At 43.1% G+C, this 24,732-nt stretch overlaps 1 protein-coding gene across 1 annotated transcript in view; it reads right to left on the reverse strand.

Moving 5' to 3' along the window:
* The window catches only part of tgfbi (transforming growth factor, beta-induced), a 50,321-nt gene that overhangs the window by 12,417 nt on the left and 13,172 nt on the right, over positions 1-24,732 (reverse strand). The window contains exons 3-10 of the mRNA XM_072451459.1: positions 22,669-22,733; positions 22,086-22,243; positions 21,692-21,856; positions 14,652-14,798; positions 11,579-11,720; positions 10,831-11,043; positions 8,021-8,158; positions 7,788-7,930 (exon numbers count right to left, since the gene is read on the reverse strand). Of these exons, the coding sequence (XP_072307560.1) occupies positions 7,788-7,930; positions 8,021-8,158; positions 10,831-11,043; positions 11,579-11,720; positions 14,652-14,798; positions 21,692-21,856; positions 22,086-22,243; positions 22,669-22,733 (1,171 nt within the window). The remainder of the gene's footprint in view (positions 1-7,787; positions 7,931-8,020; positions 8,159-10,830; positions 11,044-11,578; positions 11,721-14,651; positions 14,799-21,691; positions 21,857-22,085; positions 22,244-22,668; positions 22,734-24,732) is intronic.

Raw genomic sequence — 24,732 nt, forward strand, 5'->3', positions numbered from 1 at the left:
GTTTAGAAGCTGCCGCATTGAAATGAGACTTTCTTGGCCCGATTTGACCCACGGGTCAAAAGAAAACCCTGCATCACTTCTATGAACCATATTTCTGTGTAAATATCTCATGTCACAATGTAACACCCACTCGATAAGTACAAGCTCAGGAGCAGATGACTCAGATGTGAAAACACAGAGACAGGTTAATCAGCTCATACAGAGTCATCAAGGACAGAGGAGACAGACGTGCTTAGATACATTATCTGTATGTTAAGCTTCAAAATGCTGTGTGTTTTATTACAATCCAACTCCAAGAAATTAGACCCCCAGTTCAAAAGACAAGTGGCGCATTACTACCGTGTACTATATTTATGTGTAAATATCTCATTTACAATGTGGGTACCTGCGGCTTATTAACAGGTACATGTACAAAATTGTCTTTGTAAATTTTGTGCGCATGGCTTTTATTCAGTAGCGCTGTGTAGCCCAAAAATGACAGTATTTTACCACAGAGGACAAGGTCCCCATGAAGGTAGTGTGCACACTTAACCCGACAATGTAACAAATCCTTGCCTACCCACATACACACAAAAAACTATTAAAAAAGTGACCCATTCAAAGAAACGTTCTTGCTTCTCCCAAAACTCCTAAAAGCTCCCAAGTCATGGTCTGATTCTGGATGTCTCAGCGGGACCTGAAGTGGTTTTGGGATAAGTGAGATCTGGAACGATTTAAAGGAGTGGAAACAATGATCAGAGTACCACCCACAAGACCAGGCCTGGACCAAGACTACCTCTGAACCGGGTCTAAACATAAAAAATATCGGGAATCAAAACAGGACGAAATACCACCACACCAGAACTAAACCAGGACTGCACAATGAGGAGTAGTAGAAGTAGCAGCAAATGGAGCTCAACTGTGCCACCCACTTTGATGCCTGCTGCGGTTCCTGAGGCAAACTTCAAAACCAAACTTCAAATATTAAGAATTTAAAGGCACAATGGAGGACTAGGGAGCTCTATGGAAACTAAACGTCCTCAACACGGTTATTTTCAACTGTGAAAATTCTAAGATCGATACATAAACTTTCAAATTGGGCGTGCGGAAAATTGGTTGAATAACAGCCAACAGTGGAATAGCGTAGTGGTTTGGGAAGGTGTTGTATCCAGTACTTTGAGGGGATTGGTTCCAGGAGATGGCAGGAGGTTTTGAGGCCCTGCATTTGGAATGACCTTTCTTCCAGTTTTTATTTTATCTTTTATTTGTTTGGGATTTTGGGTTCATGTTTTTGGCATGAATCCTTTAACGGCATATTACAGTGAACCCTCTTTTATTGCGGGGGTTACGTTCCAAAACGAACGCGCGATAGGCGAAATCCGCGAAGTAGAAACCTGTATTTTTTTACAGTTATTATACAATGAAATACTCCTTAAAATGTTGAAGCTCACACGCGCCGCTCTCACCGGCGTTTCCCGCAGCTCACACGCGCGCTCTCACCGGCCTCGCGAACTTCAATTTTGCAAGCGGTTTTACGTACGTGTACATATTAATCCATAACGTTATTGACACACAGGTAGAGAAGACGCGGAGAGACTGTTTAGCCAATCAGAATGCAGAACACAATGCATGATGAAATTCCGAGAAGCAGCGAGACCGCGAAAAATGAACCGCGTTATAGCGAGGGATCACTGTAAACCAGATCAAAAGGTCAAAGATGTAACAAAAAGAAAAAGAAAACATGGACATTATATATTTATACTGGGTATGTCCCGATCCGATCAAGTGATTGGAAATCGGGCCCGATCACGTCGTTTCAGACTTGATTGAAATCGGATGTTGCGTCCCGGTCAGTGATCGGATATACATTACACTCTTATTAGTGTTACAGCCTGGCTGAGAGAGAGGGGGGCATTGTGGGTAGCCCGGAAGTGTGTTGGTGTTTTTCGTTGTGTTTTCGGGGCGCGTGTGTGTCTGCTGCTGCTGGTCCGTATGCTCTCTGCATCCTGGCACATGTAACTACGTAAAATGGTGTTGCAAACGAGTCACATGCTCAGCCTCTGCACTACGGTCAGGAGATTACGGGGCAGGGGAAGAATGTAACATTAGTTTGATCAGCGATATACATTTCAAGCTTATCATTAGACATGAAAACCGCAGTAGAAGTCTCTCTCCGTATAATGCATGAAGGGATCACGACATTTTACACTTTTGTACACTGTTTATTTGTTCAAATGCTGCTGGGTATTTTAAGTTGAGCTGCTATTTTTTATTTAATTCAAATTTTGCACTATTATTTCTTATTCAAGCTACCTCAATAAAGGTGCACTGTTTAAGTGTCAAGAAATAAAATAAAACTGGGGACAACCTGTTTATGTTGCATTTGCACAAATTTGAATGTGTTACAAAAGTATCGGATCGGGACTCGATATCGGCAGATACTCAAAATCAGACGACTCGGAATCGGATCGGGACCAAAAATATACCCATTTAAATGACCAAGAACATCAAAAACTAACTAACTAAATTTGGTTATATTAAACTGTACTTTTCCTCGTACAAAGGTAAACATAAAAGGGAAGTTGCCAGAATGTTTTCAATCGGAAAAGCTTTTCAACAGAGTTTTGAACATAAAGATTGGTATTGGTTATGGGAACTATTGGTGGAAAGGTGTTGACTCTACTGAATATGTACGCTCCGCTCCACCAGGGGAAAAAATCACCTTCTACACTATATGTTATGTTGATATGATTGCAAACCACTCTGAGGGAACCATAGTCTGTGTCGGTGATTGGAATCTTTATGTTAAGCCCACGTTGGACGTATCAAGCTCAAAAAGCGAAAGAAAAACAATATAGAACATTCCGCAAATTATTAAAACATGAGTAGCATAATCTATAGGAAGAATAATTCCACATGTAATCTATACAAGGATAGCATACCTTTTTATTTCCAACAAAGATAGATAAAAAAAAATCCCTGAGGCAGAGTAATAATATGTAAATGTCATAGTATTAATAGTATTAGGTGGCTGCTGTGGGACTGTGACGTGCTTTATGGTCGCAGACAGGAATATCAATGCCAGAGTATAACCCTGTGACTAAACTATTTATTGAGGCTTATAAATCAGAACTTTCAAGGCGAATAATGTCTAAATTTAAGAAGTATTAACAATTTGGGTGGCCACAAAATGAAATGTTGGAAAACTTTGATACGTTATTTCTTGAAATAATGTCAAAGTGCACATTATTCACAAGGGAAGGCTGACTGTTAGAAAAGCTGTGGTTGCCAGGAGGCCCACCAGTATTTTTGACCATCTGATTGGATTTCAGAACTAACGTACGTTTCGGGCTTTACAGCGCTCCTGAATAGAAGCCACGCACACGAAATGTACAAAGAAAATAGAACTTGTTCATATACGGGCAGCACCTGACAGTAAACCGCAGGTTCCCACGTTGTAACATGAGATATTTACTCGCGGTAGTGATGCGTCTTTTGAACCGGGGTCTCGCAGCGCACCCGAGGCTCGCTGCACTGCATTACTAATTAGACTAATTTCTAAGTGAATAGGAGTTGTATTGTAATAAAACACACAGCATTTTGAAGCTCGGACAGTGCTTCCACTGACGTCTTATTCCACAGCGTGTCAAACGCTTCCGCTTCCTGCTAGATTGCCCCCTGGTGGCCGTTTGCCAGGAAAAATGTATAAATTAGATACACTGTTACAGTGAATACAGGGTTCAAAGTGTGGGAAAGTAGTGGCTTTTTCATGCCTGAAAAGTACGGTATGTAATTGGGCCTCAAATCACCGGGGAAATTTTACAAATTTGACTCGCATCTTGGATTGCCTCGCATCTCCTGTCCCTGCAGATTTCCGTCTCTTCTGAGCTCGAACACAGTCTTTCTGTGTCGTCCCTTGGCCATTTTTGTACTGTGCACTGAAGGAATTGGCTGCTCACTTCGCTAATCACACACTGGCATATCAACCACGCGTGCGCAGCCAGGGAAATGTGTTGCTATCCTGGTAATGAGCCAGAACAAGGCTGCAGGTGTGCAGTAGAACGCAGGGAATGATTGACATGTGGGAGAACTACTTGGCTGTCCTCGCCACGAGGAAATGAGACTCAGATTTTGCGCCAAAAATCCTCTATTATTCCTTTAATTTGTTCCGGATGTCTCTTCTTTTTTCGCTGCTATTTTCTCTCACAGGTCTTGTTCCGTTTATTGTGTTTTTTTGTTAAATTTTAAACATTTCTGAATAAATAAATAAATGAAGCAGCTACAGCCTGCAGTCCCTGGACCTGCTACTGCTCTATGTGCCCAGAGCTTGCACAGAGATGGGAAAAAGGCTTTTAGAGTCGCTGCAGTGCAGTTTTGGAATGAACTCAAGAAGTTTAAATTGAAAGAGCAGGTTTTGTTGGACTCTTTCAAATTACGTTTAAATGAACATGAAACAAAGCTCTCAACTTGCAAATGCTTTATTTCAGACTGTCACTTTATGCTGACATGACTGTGAGTGTATTTACGATGTATGTGAGGCCCTTTGAAGCAACTGCTGTTGAGATTTTGGCCATTACAAAAATAAATTGAATTGAGTATGTAAAACATTGTATGTTATAGTTGTGCTGTTGTGCTGATGTCAGAATGGTCTGGAAAAATTGATTTTTAACCTCGATAAGTTTTCATCCTGGTTAGATAAAAGTTAAAATAAATAATAAATAAATAAATAGAATAAATCTAAACCTGCTATAGTTTTTTCCTGGATTCAACCAGGGCAATCTCGGGTCTGAAGCAGATCCAAACCAAGCCCACCCCATGTCCAGAGGTCGCAGGGTTCAGGTCTGTGTTTGATTAATGATGATCGCAAAAACAGATGTAAAGGATTCAGACCTGGTTTGGACCCGGGTGGGGGCTGGGTAACCACAGTGGCACAGTGATGTCATACTAGAACAAGATTTACATTCTGAGAAGAGCCCAAGCGTGAACCTATGTTCCAGACCATCTCTACAGCACAAGGAAAATATTTTTCTTTTGCAGTAATAATATAAAACATAGTAGCTTTATACACAATTCAGACCTGGTTCACACTTATCCTGATTTGGTCCTGGTTCCCCATGCTGAGTCTTGTCTCCTCCATTTTTAGTGCCATCATTAATCTGAACCAGACTGAACGCCCCGACCTCTGAACCCATCATTTACATTCCCCACACCTCACACAGCCAATCACAACAGGAGAAACTCAATCAAATAATGGGATGTTTAAGACATGGGAGATGAAGTCTATGCGTAGATCTGCATTAGATGTGGTTTAGCCCCTGTTTAGACCTAGTTATTATAATAATAGCAGAATAGGGATTTCCGGTTTTGGCATCGCTCTAGACTTTATAACAGATTTATTGGGACCGATAACTGAGTTTGTGTCTCTAGAGTATGGAGACACAGACTCACTGTGCTACAGCCAATATTTGCCTTAAGAATCTCAGAGATCTACATAAACCCCCCCCAAAAAAAACGAGGAGCAAGAGACAGATAATGCTATTGGAGCCAAACAATCAAAGATGATGGACCATAGACTCAGTGGAAACAACAATGTCTCACAAGCTGTCGGAAGGGGAGAGGATATAACTTTACAACAGTTGGCCCTTATGTTGCGTGAAATGAGACGTGACTGAGCCTTGTTGAGAGTTGAGACAGAGCTGGGAACAACGGTGCCAGGAGGGGTAAGAAGCATGCATTACGCTGAGGCGGAGCAGCCTATTTCGGACATTATGGATGAGTTAGGGGGAGAACAAGGCTATGAAATGTAAAATCCTGGATTTGGAGTCCAGGTCCCGCAGAAAAAATGGAAGACTCATGGGAGTCCCAGAGGGTGACGAGGGTGGAAACACTGAGGGCTTTCTCCAGAGGGTAATCCCAGGACTTGGATCTCGCATGGAGGTACGGTCCCTCCAGTTACCATAGAGAGAGCACATCGCCTGGGCCAACAAAGACTAGAAACTGACAAACAATGAGACATGATGATGAGGTTTTGCCACATCTGTGAAGAATTCAAGAGACAAATAAGGCATGACTTCTCGTTTTCGTCAACATTTCTGGTGACTTTTGAAGGATAAAGCATGTGCTCAAAACATCAGCCAAGGCAGAAGTGCTCCTCAGATAAAGGTAATGGTCACATAACAAGATATTTCTGTTGTTTTGAGGAAAGTGATGAATGTTGCGTGATTTGTTTTTGGCATCAGACTTTGGTATCAGAGCTTCTCTATGTGGGCCCTTAGCACTGGGTAGCACAGAGCTTTTACAAGTTGGTCGAGACACGTTTGGGAAAATTCACAATTTTTCATGCCTTTTCATGCACAAACCAAAGAAATTCTAATTATTACAGTTATTTCAGGCTTTTTATTGTTTTATTTAATCATACTTTATACTAACTCGAGGCTGTGTCCCAAGGAGCCCACTACAGAAAAGGTTTGAAAAACAGTTATAAAGCGTTACTGTAGTTGTGAGAATGCTGAACAGAATCATGACCTTCATGCTTTTTATGATTTCCAGTTTTTTTTTTTTTTCCAAAACAACAATCGGTTGTCACGGTGATGATAATGTCACCAAATTGAGGATATATACACGTGGTATACACAAATTCTTGACAAATACTTAGAACATAGGACAAGAATAAAAAAAAAAGGAAACAAACAAACAAACAAACAAAAATATATACCACAGTTTCCGGACTATAAGTTGCACCTTTTTTCATAGTTTTGGCTGGGGTGTGACTTGTACTCCAGAGCGACTTGTATGTGATATTATTCGTTCTTTTCACACTCCTTAATCCCACGGTCACATCTTCCGAAGAGGAAGCAGAGACTGAGGACTCGGAGGCTGACTCGTCCATCACCCAAGCTGAAGTCACTGAGGTTGGCAAACTCCTCGGTGGCAGGGCTCCGGGGGTGGATGAGATCCGCCCTGAGTACCTAAAGTCTCTGGATGTTGTAGGACTGTCTCGGCTGACACGTCTCTGCAACATCGCGTGGCGGTCAAGGACAGCTCGGAGTAGAGCCGCTGCTCCTCCACGTCGACAGGAGGTGGCTCGGGCATCTGTTCCGGATGCCTCCTGGGCGCCTCCCTGGGGAGGTGTTTTGGGCATGTCCCACCAGAGGCCCAGAGGAAGACCTAGGACACGCTGGAGGGACTATGTCTCTTGGCTGGCCTGGGAACGCCTCAGGATCCACCCGGATTTTCCCACTGGTAACTGCATTTCACATGTTGATTATTTTCACACTGACAACCTCAAGACCCCGCTCCTTCACTGTTGATTCATTTCTCCCTGTGGCCCTCAGAGGCAACTGTTGTTGTGATTTTGGGCCTTACAAAAATAAATTGATTTGATTTGATTTGACTGTGGAACTCCTCCAGGTGTCTACTTTTTACCAAGGAGGTTTTGTAGTTTTTCCTGGCTGAGAAGGAGGATCTGAGGACAGAGGACCCTGGAACATTGAATATTGTTTAATCCGTTTTTCTCTGTCGCCCTCCGAGACAACCGCTGTTGTGATTTTGGGCGTTACAAAAATAACTTTAATTTAATTGTAAGAAGGTTACTGAACCAGTGCTTAAGGCCCTTTTGTTTTTTTCGCTTCTTTTAAAGCAAAGTGACACCACCAGTGAGATGAATCCCTTTCTCCCCTTCCTAGCATGGGAGTTATCATATAATCTACAAAATTATAAGGAAACCCAGAAAATATCCAGAAGCAGTAAATAATAGTGGTAGTACTCGCAGCTATAGTACTAAAACCAGTAGTTGAAGTTGTACTCACGTTCCTGTAGACAAAGACCCTGAGTTTGAGTCCTCCCATAGTCTCCAGCTCTTGTCCGTGGTACAGAGACTTGGAGGACAGGTGCTCCTTCAGGATGTGCTGGGACAGGAGGGTCTTCACGGCGGGGGTCACTGACACGCCCCCTGTGCAACAACAAGTGGATTTCAGATGATACACTTCAAATTACAAATGCAAGACCAGGAATGAAGCAGGTCTAAACCAGTTCTCATCACCTTTGAAGGCCTCGTCCTGGGGGGCCATCAGCGTCAGGGCCTCGGTACCTGTCAGGTGTGTGCTAAGCCCCGCCTCCACGAACAGCTTTGTTGCCATGGCTACATTGGAGCTTTCAGCAATTTCCAGAAGGGTCTTTGCTACGGACACATCAATATAAAAATAAATAATAATATTTCATAAAAAATAAAAAACTTTAGAACATGAATATTGGTCCGGGCTAGTATCGATAATTAGCATTAGGAGACATCTAGTGAAAAATGGAAGCTAACGGCTGCTAACCTGAAGTGTGTACGTCATAATTTGGTCATAACACTTAGTTCAGCATTAGCTTATGGCATCTCATGCTATCATTTTGATGCTAACAACAGTTACCATGTAAAGAAAGAGTATAAAGTGTTTTTTTTTTATTTTCTGCTTAACATTTTAACACATAGAACACAGGACAAAAAACAACAAAGTCACAAGATCCATTAAATAAAAACAAAATTACAGCATAACAAATGAGTCCCATCTTTCAAATAAGTAACTGTTCAAATTAAGTCCAAATGTCATTTTTAAACTGTTTCGATTGTGAGTTATAATTTGTGTCCAGTCCCTGATTGTCATTGCAGTTTGAGAACACTCATTTTTTTGTTATGACCTTTTTTTCTACAACTAAGAGTTCGCTCCAAAGGTGCCCGTTTATCAGGCTGTGGTTTTGAGGCCAAAATACATAGTTCAGAAATCAAGTGGGATGATGGTGACTGTGTCTGCAGTCCAATATTTCTGAGCAATAGAACAGTCCCAAAAACATGGTAATGGCGGGTATCCTGGCAACCACATTATCTCCAGCAGTTGGAAATTTTCAGCAGAGATGTACGTACACTTCATTCGTCCATCTTATTTTTCCCATTTATTTTTGATGTATATAGTTGAATGACAGATTATTAATGCATTTATATATTATTCCCCTTGAAAGTTCCGATTTGTATGCTTAAATGAAAATTTCAGTCAAACTGTTATGATGATCATTGTTCGGTTTAATGTCTTAATTATAATAACTCCTATATAATAACTGTATTTGTAAATACAGTCCTTATAAATAAAGTCCTGCTTCTCCAAGTCAAATGATTCTTTCAACATATCAAAGGTTTTCATTAGATTATATTTTATTATCTAGTAGAAGAGTTATCTTATATTATAATAATTTATATAGCTGTATAAATAGTTATAAACATGAAATCTCAAATCTGTGCTGTTAGATGTAAAACTGATCATAAAACAACCAGTTTAATATTTTAACATCTTTGTTTGGATTAGTTCTTTTCAATTCAATTCAATTTATTTTTGTAACGCCCAAAATCACAGCAGGGGTTGTCTCGGAGGGCTTTTCACGTCGTAAGAACAGATTCTACCCAAGGATTCTCCACTGACTCAACCGTCTATCATCTGCAAGTAAGGGCTGTACAGGAAAAATATTCTCAATAATTTTCCTTTGAGCTTCATAGTCTGGGTCACACCAGTCCCAAACAAATCTTGAGATTGGTTATTCCACTCATCAAAGAGTCGGTTATGGTAAGAAATTGGAGGAGTCTGGAATCGACATGAGGCCAAAATGTAGTTTTTAATAGTTTCATTCCTTTGACTGTGATTTTTTTTTAATAGTAGTTAAAAGAGGGGAATATTTTTTCTCCAAAATTGTTGATAGATCTTTATGTCTTATATCTTTATCTTTGTAGACTAAACTATCTAGAGACTCCATTTGCCTTTTAAATGGATAGGTCTTTTCTAAAGCTCAAAGGAGGTCACCAAAAAGCGAGAATTTCAGTTTTTTGTACATTTAATTTGTATCCAGACATTGGACCAACTATTGGTTTGGTCAAATGCAATAGAACATCATCTGTGACATTGTTTATGACTGTCTAATATATGGGGTCACTGGTTCCAAGTACAAAGCAAACAAGAGGGGGGACCAGACACATCCCTGTCGCACCCCTTTTCCAGAGTCACTTAATATTCTTTTTATGATGAATTTGTCAATTTGATCTATTTGCACTTGAAACCGATAAGACCAGTTAACAGAATCAAAAGCTTTCTCAGCGTCCTGTTATCAATTACTACAGCTTTGCTCTGCTGATTTTGTATATGATTAATTATATGTAAGGATTGTCTTATGTTATCTTGTGCTTGTCGTCTATTAATAAATCCTGTCTGATCATTGTGGATTAAATTTTGGAGTATTTGTTCCATTCTTTTGGACATAATTGAGATGTTATAGGATGGGGGTTAGTTCACATTCAGAATAGAAATGGGTCAGTAAGAGTTTATATTAGCCTACTCAAGAAGGCCTATTGAGTGTTATTATCCAGTTATTAGCTATTCAGTTAGCTACCTAAATTATAAACAATATAAATTACAAAAACCATTACAACTAGGCAATGAGTAACTTGACATAACATTTGATTTTGAGTTTAATTAGGGATGTTGACCTATCAGACCAAGAAAACAATACATGCAGATGGTAGGCCTACAAATGTGAACAAACTAAAAGACAAAAAACACACATATAGTTAATATTCAAAATAAGGAATTTGGGCAACATGCTCCAAAGTGAATCTTGGCCAAAAGCCTGTCAATACATTATTATGGCTCTTACTTCTGGGTTTGCATATTTTTCGATAAAATACTGACTTATTATTGCAGTGCAGAGCTGTCTGGCTTTGTCAATAAATGTACTACATCTATAGTATACTCTACAATTTATGCATTATTTACTTATTTACTAGAAGGAAGTCAGCTACCCAGACTTACAACAAATGTGAATTCTGACCTGAGTCTGGGATGAGCAGCTCATTGATGTAGTGCACCACACCGTTAGTTCCGAGCTGGTCTGTCTTTGTGACCACGGCTTTACCATTCAGGGTCATTTGATCACCGTCACAGCCCACCTCCAGAACCGTGCCCTGCAGAGTCTCCATGGGATTGCCCGCCACGATGGACTCTGCACACTGCATGTTCTTCAGGATGTGATAGTTCAACATGTCTGCAACACAGGAGAACCGGGTCAGAAACAGGTCTGAACCAGGTCTAAACCAGGTCGGAAACAAGTCAAAACTAGGACTAATAAGGGACTCTGTATACTGTTTTCCCAACTATAATAGTTCAGGTCTAACAGGTCTTATCTTAAACAGACTAATCCCAGGACTGAAACTGGACTAATGATGGACTCAGCACAATGTTTCTCAGTTTATTAGTTCGACATGTCAAGAAACTCTAAACCATGACTAACATAAATAAATAAATAAATAAAAAATCTAGGACAGATCGTGGTCTTCACATTTTGCACATTTGTCAGGATGTCTACAATACAAGAACTTGGACGGGTTTAAACAGGTCTAAACAAGGCCTAATGGTAGCCTTGATATAATGCAGGTTCTTTGGGATGTGGTAGGCTTAGTACCGCATAACAAGAGAAGAACCAGATGTAACCAGGTAACCAAGAGTAAAACTATACCTAAAACAGAACAAAACAGGTACTAAACCAGTTCTTAACCAGTCATAATTAAACTAGGCTTCACCTTTAAGGGCAATGGGGTCTCCGAGAATACGGCTAAGAGTTTCTTGTGGGATTTTTTCAAAAGCTTCATTTGTTGGAGCAAAGACTGTGTAGTGTCCTTCACTCTCCAGCATAGCTGTGAGTCCAGCCGCCGCAATTGCAGTCTGTTAGAAAAACAGAAAAAATAAACCATTAAATAAACACCAGCCCAGAGTCAGAGAAGTAGAACAGTGGAACAGAGTCAGAGGAGAAGAGCCAGAGGAGAAGAGCCAGGAAGATGCAAGACACAAAGAACTGAGCAATAACAAGAGATGGAGCCACCAGGGGTATGTGAGTTCAGATTGTGGTCACATGGTGATACATTTCTGTTGTTTTAAAGAGACCGATGATCATGATGTGACTTGTGTGTTTTTGACATCAGACATTATGTTCCATGTTGCCTGGCTGCTTTAATGCATAATATCTGTGTCCTGTTACATTCACACATCTGAGTGCCAAATGGGAGGGATTGGATTTGTGGTAAAAATGAAAATTTACCTATAGGGGTCAGCGGGGGGGCGTGGTGAAATGGGAAAGTAACATATCCTGTTCTTTGTGATGATTAGAGCCTGTAGCGGTCGTGGAGTTTTTTCAGGGGACCTTAATCAGGAATGGACTTCCCTCCACTTTTCTGATCATTTACATGATCAGCTTTTGGGTTCGGCGCAAGTTTTCAATCATTTGAATATTTTTTTCTTTTCTATGTTATCTTTTTATCTGTTACCTGTTTTTTAGTTCCTATGTTTATATGTTGTGTTTGACCAGAGAGATTAAAGCCATTCAAAAATGATGAATTGCAAAATCAATACAATTAACCCAATGACAGTGCTACAAGTGGCACCCTTTGACGTTAATGGCAACGCCAATTAGGCGATCCAAAATTTTAACAAATTGAGAAAAGAATTGATAGATATTATATAGTCAGGAGAGGCCCATTTGAAATACGGCCATTGTGTCCTTGAGCAAGACACTTAACACCAGTGTGTCTGCACACACTGGTGTGTGAATGGGTGACTGGTTCCTTGATGTAAAGCACTTTTAGTGCCTTGAAGGTAGAAAAGCGCTGTATAAATGTGGTGACGATTTACTATTGTGTATTGGTTGAGTGATTTTCGCCATGTTGGATTTGTGTGCTCCACCGGGGAATGATATCACCTTTTCTGCAGAAATTATGGACCTGATTGTGAACCACTCTGGGGGAGCCCTGGTCTGTGGCAGCGATTGGATTTTCGCATCCACTGGATGTGTCAAACTCGAGAGGAAAAAAATAAGTGACTATGTTTGTATTTGGGTTTAATTTATGTTCACTTGTCTGTTTTTTCCTCAGTCTCTCTGGTTGTTCTGTTTTGTTTATTTACTTTTAAAAAATATCAAATATTAAACAAAAGAAAAAGAAAAACTAAAAAAAAAAGCCTAATCTTGATGTTGATGGCTGCTTGGTCGTGTCTGTTGGGCTGCGGTTGAATCCATTGGATATATCTGTCTATAATTACAAGTTCACCTGGAGAGAGTCAATATTTCTAGGTGGGAGCAAACACATGATGAGCTTGGACACTTATTTCGGGAACAAAAATTCCCCTAAGAACTGAGCAAGCAATGCTACACCCAAGCTCGTTAGCCCCTCCTCCTGCTCTGGCTCTGGGTCAGACTTGGCTCTGGAGGAGAGCACGAGCGAGAAAGCTCCAGTGATTATGGCACATTTGCTGGAGATAATGGATACGATTTCAAAGCTAGTAGATGTAAAGATAGATGCCGTCCTGGCGGAAATTGGTGATTTGAAATCCAAGACTGGAGGAGCAGTGGCTCTACTCCGAGCTCCTCCCGTGTGACCAAGCTCCTTACCCTATCTCTAAGAGAGTGCCCATCTACCTTGACTGCTTGTATCCACAATCTTGTTATTACCCAAAACCCATAGGTGAGGGTGGGAACGTCAATTGACCGGTAAATCGAGAGCCACAACAGTCTGATACAGCAATCGTATTACTGCAGATTCTGCACCCAATCCGCCTGCCAAACTCACACTCTGTCCTCCCCTCACTCGTGAGCAAGACCCCAAGATACTTGAACTCAAAAGGACTCCCCACCCCGGGGGAAATCCATCTTTTTACAGGTGAGAACCATGGCTTCGGATTTGGAGGTGCTTATCTTCATCCCAGCTGCTTCAAACTTGGCTAAAAACTGCCCCAGTGCCTCTTGCAGGTCCAGGTCTGATGGCGCCATCCGGACAACATCATATGCAAACAGCAGACATGCTCCTGGAGCACCTACCCAAAGGACACCATGAGGGACGCGGTGGAAAGCCTTGTCCAGATCCACAGAGCACATGTGGACAGGTTGGGCAAACTCCCATGAACCCTCGCGCACCCAGTGAAGAGTATAGAGCTGGACCAGTGTTCCATGACCAGGACAAAATCTACACTCCTTCTTCTGAATCCGAGGTTTGACTATCAGTCGAAATTCTCTTCTCCAGTAATCTGGAATAGACCTTACCAGGAAGGCTGTGGAGCGTGATTCCAATGTAGTTGGAACACACCCTCCCTTCTTGAACAGAGGGACCACCACCCCGGTCTGCCAGTCAAGAGGGACTGACCCCGACACACATTATTTTTCTCGTTACTCTAAAAAAGTAATTTGAGTACTCTAACGTGTTACCAGCCTTACCCCCAACCCTGTATGTAATATAGCTCTAATCTGTTTTTCACTGTCGCCCTTCGAGGCAACTGCTGTGATTTTGAGCTTTACAAAAAATATATTATAAACAGGAAATGTGTCAGAGGATCAGAGAAAGCAGGGCAGAGGGGCTGAGCCAGAGGAGCAGAGCAAGAGGATCAGAGTCAGCGGAGCAGATTCAGACGAGAAGAGTAAGAGGAGTAGAAGCAGAGGAGTAGAGGTAGAAGAGCAGAGTCAGAGGAGCAGTGCAAGTTGAGCAGAGCAAGAGAGGCAGAGCAAGAGGAACAGAGTCAGAGAAGCAGAGCTAGAAAGGAAGAGCCAGAAGATTTAGAGCAGATGTAGATGTGTCTAAAGTTTTTGAAGTATCACATTAGAAGTCTTCTTACCCTGAGTGTCTCCAAGTCGTCGTCCACCTCAATGATAGTCTGGACGTCGTTGGACACAGCAGTGATAACTCGGTCCACCACGTGCACAATGCCGTTTGTTGCATGCTGATCCGGTTTGATCAGGCGAGCGCAGTTCACCGTCACTATCTGAAGGGAGCACACAGGCAAGCACAGGGTATGAACATAAAGCCAGCATATAGTTTTGACTGGTTCACTGGAGCTGGAGTGGAACCAGTCAAAACTATATGCTGGCTATATCCTGGTACTGGCCAGGATAAGGATGTTGGCGGTACCTGGTTTCCTCCAGACATGACGCTTGCTATTCAAGTCTTTGTTTCATCAGACCAGGGAATTTAGTTTCTCATGGTCTGAGAGTCTTGCAGGGGCCTTTTTGCAAACACCAGGCGGGTTGTCATGTGCCTTTTACCGAGGAGTGGCTTCCGTCTGGGCACTCTACCATACAGGCCTGCTTGGTAGAGGCTGCAGAGATGATTGTTCTTCTGGAAGGTGACAAGCTGGGGATCTGTCGGAATGACCGTCGGGTTCTTGGTTACCTCTCTGACAAAGACCCTTCTCCTCTGATTGCTCAGTTTGGCCCGGCTAGCTGTAGGGAGCGTCTTTTTCCATCTACAGATGGTGGATACCACAGTCCTCAGAGGAACCTTCAATTCTCAGTGTTTCTGTACCCTTCCCTCATTCTGTGCCTTGATACAATCCTATCTTGGAGGTCTACAGACAATTACTTGGACTTCATGGCTTGGTTTGTGCTCTGACATGCACTGCTAACTGTGGGATGAACAGGTTTGTGTTTTTCCAAATATCCTCTTTTGTCAGCCTAGGCAAGATTTCTGTGTGCCCCTCTTTCCTTATCAGCAGCAACACATGTATACCCCATAATACTTGACTGGTGGTGACGTCATTTCCGGTGAGTGTGTCGCGTTTTCAGAGCTGTTCGTTCTTAGAGCCTTTTACCGATTAATCCACGAATTATACACACTATTTACGCATCATATACACGAAAGTGAACGTTTGATTTCTCCGCAAACTATCCAGAGCCTCAAGCCGCTCGCTTTTCAGTATTTCGTGGATTAAAAAGCCCTCCTCACTCTCTAGCTCCAGCCTGAACTAGCCTAGCGTAGCCTAGCCGCTAGCGTCATGGCTGGATCTACCTTTACCTGTTTGAGCTGTCATATGTCGAGTCAGAACCCTGGCTCCTTCTCTGATGATAGGTGCGTGAAGTGCAGTGTAGTGGTAGTTTTGGAGGCCAGGGTTACGGAGTTAGAAGCGCGGATCCGCTGTTTAGAGGAGCTTAAGTCCAGTTATAGTTCGGTTTTAGCGCGAGGGCTACCGGACCGCGCTGCAGGGCGTAGCATTAGCATTAGCAGTAGCAGTAAGGCCGAGCTCAGCCCCTCAGCGTCTCCCGTGCAGCCGGGACTAGACCAGGAACAGAATAGGGACCAATTTGTGACAGTTCGGAGGGGACAAGGCGCTAAACGCCGAACCTCAGAGCGCCTTGAGCTTCACGTCTATAATAGGTTTTCTCCCCTCAGCGATCACACACCCGCTGAACACACTAGAGAAACTCTTGTAATCGGGAGCTCTATTGTTAGAGACGTGAAGCTGCCAGCTGCTAGCGTTAGGTGTTACCCGGGGGCCAGAATGGGTGACATCGAAGGAAACCTTAGGATCTTAAAGCAGAGTAGGACCCGTTTCCGGCGAGTCGTGGTTCACGCAGGCGGTAACGACGCCCGGCGGAGACAATCAGAGGTGCTCAAAGTCCAAGTAGCCGCGGTGTGTGACCTAGCGAAGTCGATGTCGGACACTGTAATATTTTCTGGTCCCCTGCCCAATCGGATCAATGCTGAATTGTACAGCCGTCTCTCAGCATTCAACAACTGGTTATCCAGATGGTGCCCTCAAAACAACGTTGTCTTTATTGATAACTGGAGTGCGTTTTGGGGAAAGCCCGGGCTCATACGCAGGGATGGCATCCATCCGACTTCGGAGGGTACATCCCTATTAGTTCGGAATTTGACCGATAGTCTTAGTCGTGTTAAGTGACCATCTAGGGATGAGCCCCAGGTGCAGAGCAGCAGTTCAAGACGCTCCTCTGTCGCTGAACTCTCGCCCGTTCTGTTACATGTGAAGTGTTCAGATTCAAGACAGATAGAGACTGTGTGTGTCCCTCGTGTTCCTCGTACAAATAATGCCAAAAAGTCACATCTCAGAAAAAATATTTCAGGCGTCAGACCAAATAACTTAAGGAAAATAACAATCACAAATGACACAAATACACAAATGAATAAACACGTAAAATGTGGACTGCTAAACATTAGAGCAATTTCCTCCAAATCGCTCTTAGTTAATGAATTAATTAGTGACTATAACATAGATCTTCTAGCTCTAACTGAAACGTGGCTTCAACAAGACGACTACGTCAGACTAAATGAGTCCACCCCACCCACCCATGTTAACTTTCAGACCGCCAGGAGCACAGGCCGAGGTGGTGGTGTGGCAGTGATCTCCCACTCAAGCCTACTCATGAGCCCTAAAACTAACAATGCATTTCACTCATTTGAAAGCCTTATGCTGTCAATCACATGTCCAAATATGAAAAACCTAAAAGGAGTTTTGTTCATAGTTATCTACCGACCCCCTGGTCCCTATTCAGAGTTTTTAACAGAGTTTTCTGACTTTATATCAAACTTAGTGTTAGCCTGGGATAAAATAGTTATAGTTGGAGACTTTAATATCCACGTGAACATGAGTGATGACGCTCTCAGTAATGCCTTCAGCGCCTTGTTAGACAGCATTGGTTTCACTCAGAATGTAAATAAACCGACTCACACTCACAAGAACACTCTGGATCTTGTCCTAACGTATGGAACAGAGATTAGTGACCTCATTGTCCTCCCTCAAAACCCTATATTGTCAGATCATTTCCTAATTACCTTTCAGTTTATTCTTAAAGATCATCCAGTCCCACAAAATAAAGTTATAATGAAAAGGACAATATCTGAAAAATCTATCTCAAAATTCAAAGAAATAATAGAGCCAATATTCAGTGACATGTCATGTGATCCTGCTGAGAACAGCTTTAGTCCCAGTTTAAGTGATCAATGTGTCGACTTGACCATGAATTCTCTGAAGTCTGCTCTTGACGTTGTAGCGCCGTTAAAACAGAAGGTCATTAGGCCAAAGCGCGCCTCCCCATGGTACAACCAAGAACTGCGTTCACATAAACAAAGAGTTAGAAAGTTAGAGGGATTATTTCGTCGCTCTCACACAGAAGAATCCCTAAAAGCATGGAAAAGTTGCCTGCTGTCCTATAAGCAGGCTCTGCGTAAGGCCCTAACCAGATATTATTCAAATCTAATAGAAGTCAACATAAGTAACACTATATTCCTTTTCAGCACTGTAGCTAGGCTAACAAACTGTCACAGTGCAGTAGAGCCCTCAATCCCAGCTACACTCAGCTCTGATGATTTCCTCCTATTTTTTAACAATAAAATAAAAACAATCAGAGATAAATTAGATGAAATTACCCCCGCTATTAGCCCTGAACTAGCCCAAGCTGTAAATCTAACGTCCCATATAAATCCACCTGTAAACTTAGAAAGGTTCACAGCTGTTGATCAAGCAGAGATAACTTCAGCCATTATGTCCTCTAAAAGCTCAACTTGTGTCCTAGACCCCATTCCAAGCAGACTCCTCAAAGACATTCTTCCCCTAATTATAGACCCTATTCTTAGTATAATAAATACTTCACTCCAAAGTGGCTATGTTCCACAGTCCTTCAAACATGCCATCATTAAACCTCTTCTGAAAAAGCCTAATCTAGACCCCGACCTATTGGTAAACTACAGACCTATTTCAAATCTTCCCTTCGTCTCTGAAATCCTTGAAAAAGTTGTAGTAAAACAGCTTTGTCGCCACCTGCAGGACAATAACTTATTTGAAGTTTTCCAGTCAGGGTTCAGAGCCCACCACAGCACTGAAACTGCACTAGTTAAAGTCACAAATGATTTGTTATTAGCCGCTGACGATGGACTGGTCTCAATCCTGGTTCTGTTGGACCTCAGCGCAGCGTTTGACACCATTGACCACAACATTCTACTGCAGAGGTTAGAATGTGATGTAGGTGTTAGAGGAACAGCCCTCAGCTGGTTTAAATCCTATCTATCTGATAGGTTCCAATTTGTTAATGTAAACCAGAGCTCCTCACCAAGCTCTAAAGTAATTTACGGTGTGCCACAGGGTTTGGTACTCGGTCCAATTCTGTTTACTCTTTATATGCTGCCATTAGGCAACATTATCAGAAAGCATGACATTAACTTCCACTGCTATGCAGATGACACTCAGCTGTATTTATCAATGAAACCTGATCAGAGCGATCAAGTAGACAGACTTAGTACTTGTGTGAAGGAGATAAAAACCTGGATGACACTAAACTACCTGCTTCTTAACCCTGAAAAAACCGAGGTCATTGTGCTTGGCCCTAAGCATCTACGAGACTCTCTATCTGAGCAGATAGCCACACTGGACAATGTCAGTGTAGCCTCCAGTTCTACTGTAAGAAACCTTGGAGTCTTATTTGACCAGGAGCTCTCATTTAAAGCTCATATAAATCAAGCTTGTAAAACAGCCTATTTCCATTTGCGCAACAAGAGCCAAAATCAGAAGAATTCTGCCTAAAAGTGATGCCGAAAAACTTATCCATGCATTTGTAACGACTAGATTAGACTACTGTAACTCCCTGCTTGCAGCGTGTCCTAAAAGCTCCATAAAAAGCTTTCAACTGGTTCAAAATGCAGCAGCAAGATTACTAACAGGAACAAAAAGAAGAGAGCACATTACGCCGGTGCTGAAGTCTCTTCACTGGCTCCCCGTCGAGTCTAGAATCAAATTCAAAATTCTACTCTTGACCTACAAAGCCATAAATGACATGGCCCCATCCTACCTCAAAGATGCTATAGAACCATATCATCCAAACAGAGCTCTTCGCTCTCAGAATGCCGGCCTTCTGGTGGTGCCAAGAGTCTCTAAAAGTACTGTAGGAGGTAGAGCGTTTAGCTACCAAGCTCCTGTGTTATGGAATCAGCTCCCGACCCATGTTAAATATGCTGACACAGTCTCTTCATTTAAGTCCAGGCTTAAAACGTTCCTCTTCGAAATCGCTTATGGTCAGACTAGTTAGGAACAGAAACATAAACCCACAGCTTTAGCTACGCTGCCCTAGGAGTAACTATGCTGGGGGAAGTATGACAGCTTGAGCACTATCCTCTTCTTCTTCTGACTACTTATGCTATCAAACAATATTTATTTTTTGATTCCACTTGCAAACTGTTCACCGCCTTCTTTTCTTTCTCTCACTCCTGAGGACCTGTGGACCCAGATGCCCCTCCCCTGATGAAGTGGTCCCTGCCCTGTGTGGACGGTCCCTCATCTGCCTGAAGAGTGGCTCCAGTTCGCCTCAGTCGGTCCCTCATCTGCCTGAAGAGTGGGTCCAGCTCGCCCCCGACGGTTCCTCATCTGCCTGAAGAGTGGGTCCAGCTCGCCTCCGACGGTCCCTCATCTTCCTGAAGAGTGGGTCCAGCTCGACTCAGTCGGTCCCTCTTCTGCCTGAAGAGTGGGTCCAGCTCCAGTCTCCTCGAGTCCGTCTGTCCGTCTGTGAGAGTCGGATCTCTCCTTCACTGGAACTCCTCCAGGTTTCTACGCTTTTTTCCCAAAGAGGTTTTTTTTGTAGTTTTTCCTGGCTGAGAAGGAGAGTCTAAGGACAGAGGACCCTGGGACATCGTCCCTCGCCACCACAGACATTGTCTGACTCCATCGCCACCACAGACATTGTTGATTCATTTCTCCCTGTGGCCCTCAGAGGCAACTGTTGTTGTGATTTTGGGCCTTACAAAAATAAATTGATTTGATTTGATTTGATTAATATTGTGTACCTTTGTCAAGACCTTTGTAGAAATATGTTAATTAATTAATGATTCCAGGATGGAATACTTAATTGAGTGCTGCCCGATATCGAGTGGTTAAGGCAGCAGCACATGTCAGGCTCTTCTTCAGTGCCCTCTGCGCCTCTCATTTCCATGGAGAATTGATCAAGTATATTCAGACCTTCAGTGCTCTCTGCTGTCGTTCTGTGCTCTCTGCCATCTCTCTTTGCTCTGTGCCCCTCACATAGGTTTGCTGCGAGTTTAGAATGAGTCAGGGCTTTGGCCTCTTGCGTAATATGTGCTCCCTCCACACGTGTTTCTGTCCTGGTTCCCTTTGCACTTGTTTCCTCCCTCCTCTTTTCAAGTCTTGATTTTAAACTTGCTCCGCTTCTGACTGCTCATTTGGCGATATAAAGCATATCTGAAAAATATGTGTGCATTTGTTTCCTTTCCGCTTTGATCCCATGTGCTTTTTGTGTTAAGTTTGTCAGCACCACGCAGAAAGCAGTCTGTGCGTGACATACTCGAATGGTAAAAGTGATCCACAGTGACGTGAAAGTAACGTGGGTGCATCTTCTCCTTGAAACGCCTCATTCGCCGCAGTGAAACACCAATTCTGTGCTGTTCCATTGCAGAAAGGTGACTGTCCTGACCTGCCCTGGCTGCGCAGAGACAGAGGGAGGGGAGAGTACTTGGAGAGACTTATATATTTGTAGCAATGAGGCTCTCTGTAATGCTATTTCTTCATAGCTTCATGCACAAACCAAAGAAATGCAGTGACAGTCTGTGAATGGAATGAAAAATAAACATAATTTAGCCTATTGAAACTCTAATTATTGCTGTTATTTCAGGCTGATATGCGATTTTATAATTGTGTTTTACTTTTTTTTTTTAATCATACATACATTTTGTATCTCCTAATAGGGACACACCAGAAAAAGTTTGAGAATCCCTGGCTTAGAGGGAACAGTGGTCCTGATAATGTCTTGGCTCAGGTCTGGTTCAATATCCGTTCAGTTCTGGTCCAGTCTCCATTCTGTCCTGCTTCCCTCTCTGTTCAGTCTTGGTCCAGTCCTGGTCCAGTCCCGTTTTAGTCCTCACCCCGTTGGAGTAGTGTTGCACGTGCACGTTGAAGTCCTGGTACATGGAGGTAAAGGTGGCTCCGTGCTTCAGTTCTTCGGAGGTCAGTCTCTTGTTCACCATGTGGTAGTGCAGGGCGTTCAGGAGCTCGATGTTCACGTTACTCACCAAAGCATCCAAGATTTCCTACAACCACAAACACAAACAGAACATCAGCACAGCGTTCAAGATCTCCTACAACCACACTCAGACAAGACAAAACATCAACAAAACAGCGTTCAAGATCTCCAACAACAACAGAAATGTGATAACAGTAGTAGTAGTAGTGTAGTAGTAGTAGTAGTAGTAGTAGTAGTGTAGTAGTAGTAGTAGTAGTAGTAGTAGTAGTAGTAGTAGTAGTAGTAGTAGTACTTACAGTGGGTAGAGCAGCCCAGGCCTCGTTACTAGGGGCAAAGAAGGTGAAACTTCCCGGTCCTTCAATCTCAGGTCTGAGTTCAGCCCGGTCCGAGTACATCTGAGTGGTACTGGCCCCTACTGCCCCCAGGGTGTGGTAAATGTTCACCAACGGCAGGGCTGAGAAACACAAGTACTGCAATTAGTACTTCAACAAGGCAGGACTAAGCCAGGAGAAGAATGCAATAAAACCAACACTTGGTTGTAGAACCAGACCGGTGGATGAAGAAGTACTACATTTTGTTGATACAGGAGCAAAAAAAACCTCAAGTAAAAGTATATGAAATGCATACAAAAATCTATATAAGTAAAAGACAGTAAAAAAAAGACTAAGATTAAAAAGTCAGTAGCAATTTGAATACATTATGATTTGTTTCTTGAATTGTAAGTACATGTTTGTATGCTCAAAGTTGGGACATGAACTCAAAACCTTTATGCAGAATGTTCCCTTGAATAAAAGATGTAAAATGTAAAAACAAATTCACATACCTAAACAGATTACACAATACAATACAATACAATATACAAGCAGTGGAAGTACTTACCAGCAGGACATCCTTTCTCTCCATTGACTTTTTCATATCCGGGACAGCACTCATAGGAGATCACCCTGGAACAGAAATACAGAACATTTTTAGTACTACAAGCTACATGTGATCAGATTAGTGAGATGGCGCCGCAGAAGGCTGCATCGGCGTTTCGGTGTCAGGAACAGGATGTGTGCAGACTATTTCCTAAATCCAACCCTCAAAAAGCTGCTGGACCAGACGTGTCACCCCTGCCACCTTAAGACAGGCGAGCTGGCCCCTGTCTTCACTGGCATTTTTAATACCTCCCCGGAGTCATGCCATGTCCCAGCCTGCTTCAAGTCGTCCATCATTGTCCCTGTCCCCCCAAAAAGCCCCGGATCACTGGACGTCATGACTACAGACCTGTGGCGTTGACGTCTGTAATCATGAAGTCATTTGAGCGCCTGGTCCTTCCCCACCTCAAGTCCTTCACCTCCCCCTGCTGGACCTCCTGCTGGACCTCCTGCTAGACCTCCTGCAGTTCACTTACAGAGCCAACAGGTCTGTGGACGACCCAATCGACCTGGCACTCCACTTCACCCTGCAGCATCTGGACTCCCCCATCTCCACTGTGGACTCCCTCCTCTTTCTCTGCACCACCCTCACCAGGACCCCAAGTGGGAGCCACCATCAGCTCCCTTATCAAGAAGGCCCAGCAGAGGATGTACTTCCTGCTGCAGCTGAGGAAAGCCAAGCTGCCAATGCAGATGATGGTGCAGTTCTACACGGCCATCATTGAGTCCATCCTCACTTCCTCCATCACCTCCTCCATCACCATATGGTACGCTGGAGTCACAACCAGGAACAAACAGAGACTGCAGCGCATTATGCGCTCTGCTGAGAAGGTGACCGGCTGCAGACTTCCATCTCTGCAGGACCTGTACGTCTCCAGGGCTCTGGGACGAGCAGGTCGGATCACAGCCGACCCTTCTCACCCTGGACACGGACTATTTGAGCCACTCCCCTCAGGCAGGAGGACACTCCCCTCAGGCAGGAGGCCACTCCCCTCAGGCAGGAGGCCACTCCCCTCAGGCAGGAGGCTACGGTCCATCCGGACCAGAACCTCCAGTCACAAGAACAGTTTCTTTCCCTCTGCCGTTGGACTCATGAACACTGCCTAAGCACTTTGTACTCACTGCACTGTTCACTTTTTATTGCACTACATATTTTATTTATGTACATATCATGCCTATTTCTAACCTTATTCTAACTTTACTTACTTATTTTTTTACATAGCTATTCATTGTCCATTGTTTTGTATTCATTGTTCAACGTTTGTTGTTTGTGTTGCATCGGATCACCAGGAGAAGTTCCTATGTTTGTGATTTTTTGTTTGTTAAACCTTATTCGTGTAGCCCTTGTTTACTCTGGAATTACTTGAGTGGGCTATGGGTTCTTTTACAGTGTACTCACGTACTAAAAATGTTACTCTAATAAATGTTTGGGTCACAGGATAGTATTTAAATACAGTAGGGAGTGGAATAATGAGGTAACACGAGACGAAGTATAAAAATAATCTCCCTTTTAATAAAGAAAAATAAGAAATGTAACTTAAAATAAAGAGTAAATTAGTTTCCCCAGCACACACACAGAAATGCACAGCAAACACAACTGCACACAACAAAGGTTGATATGAATCACAAATAATAAAGTCCTAATGCCGGCATCTAAATACACCCTACGTTGCAGGCCTGTATCGATGCTTGTGTGCGGTGTGACCAAAAACTCGTGGCCACTTCACTCTAGGAGCAAAATAAAATAAAAGCAGAGTACCTCGTGTAAACGTGTTAATTCCACCAGAATCGACCGGTCCGTTCCAGCGTAGTCCTCGTCTCGTTCTCCGTCAATGCGGCTCGGCGCACCGGGTACAGCGTGGCTCCAATGGCGCTGCAGGTGCGTGGCCCGCACCTGTTCCAATGTGTCTCGCTCGTGCTTCCAACGTGGCCAGAGGTACTCTCAGCGTCGCGGGCACTCAGAGTGCTGTCTGGATCCGTCTCACGTTGTCCAGTACGGCAACGAGTCACTGTCCGCTCGTGGTCA

This window comes from Eucyclogobius newberryi, unplaced genomic scaffold (genome assembly GCF_026437365.1).
Source record: "Eucyclogobius newberryi isolate DKJ021-1_F unplaced genomic scaffold, fEucNew1.0.hap1 SCAF_19, whole genome shotgun sequence".
NCBI lineage: Eukaryota > Metazoa > Chordata > Actinopteri > Gobiiformes > Gobiidae > Eucyclogobius > Eucyclogobius newberryi.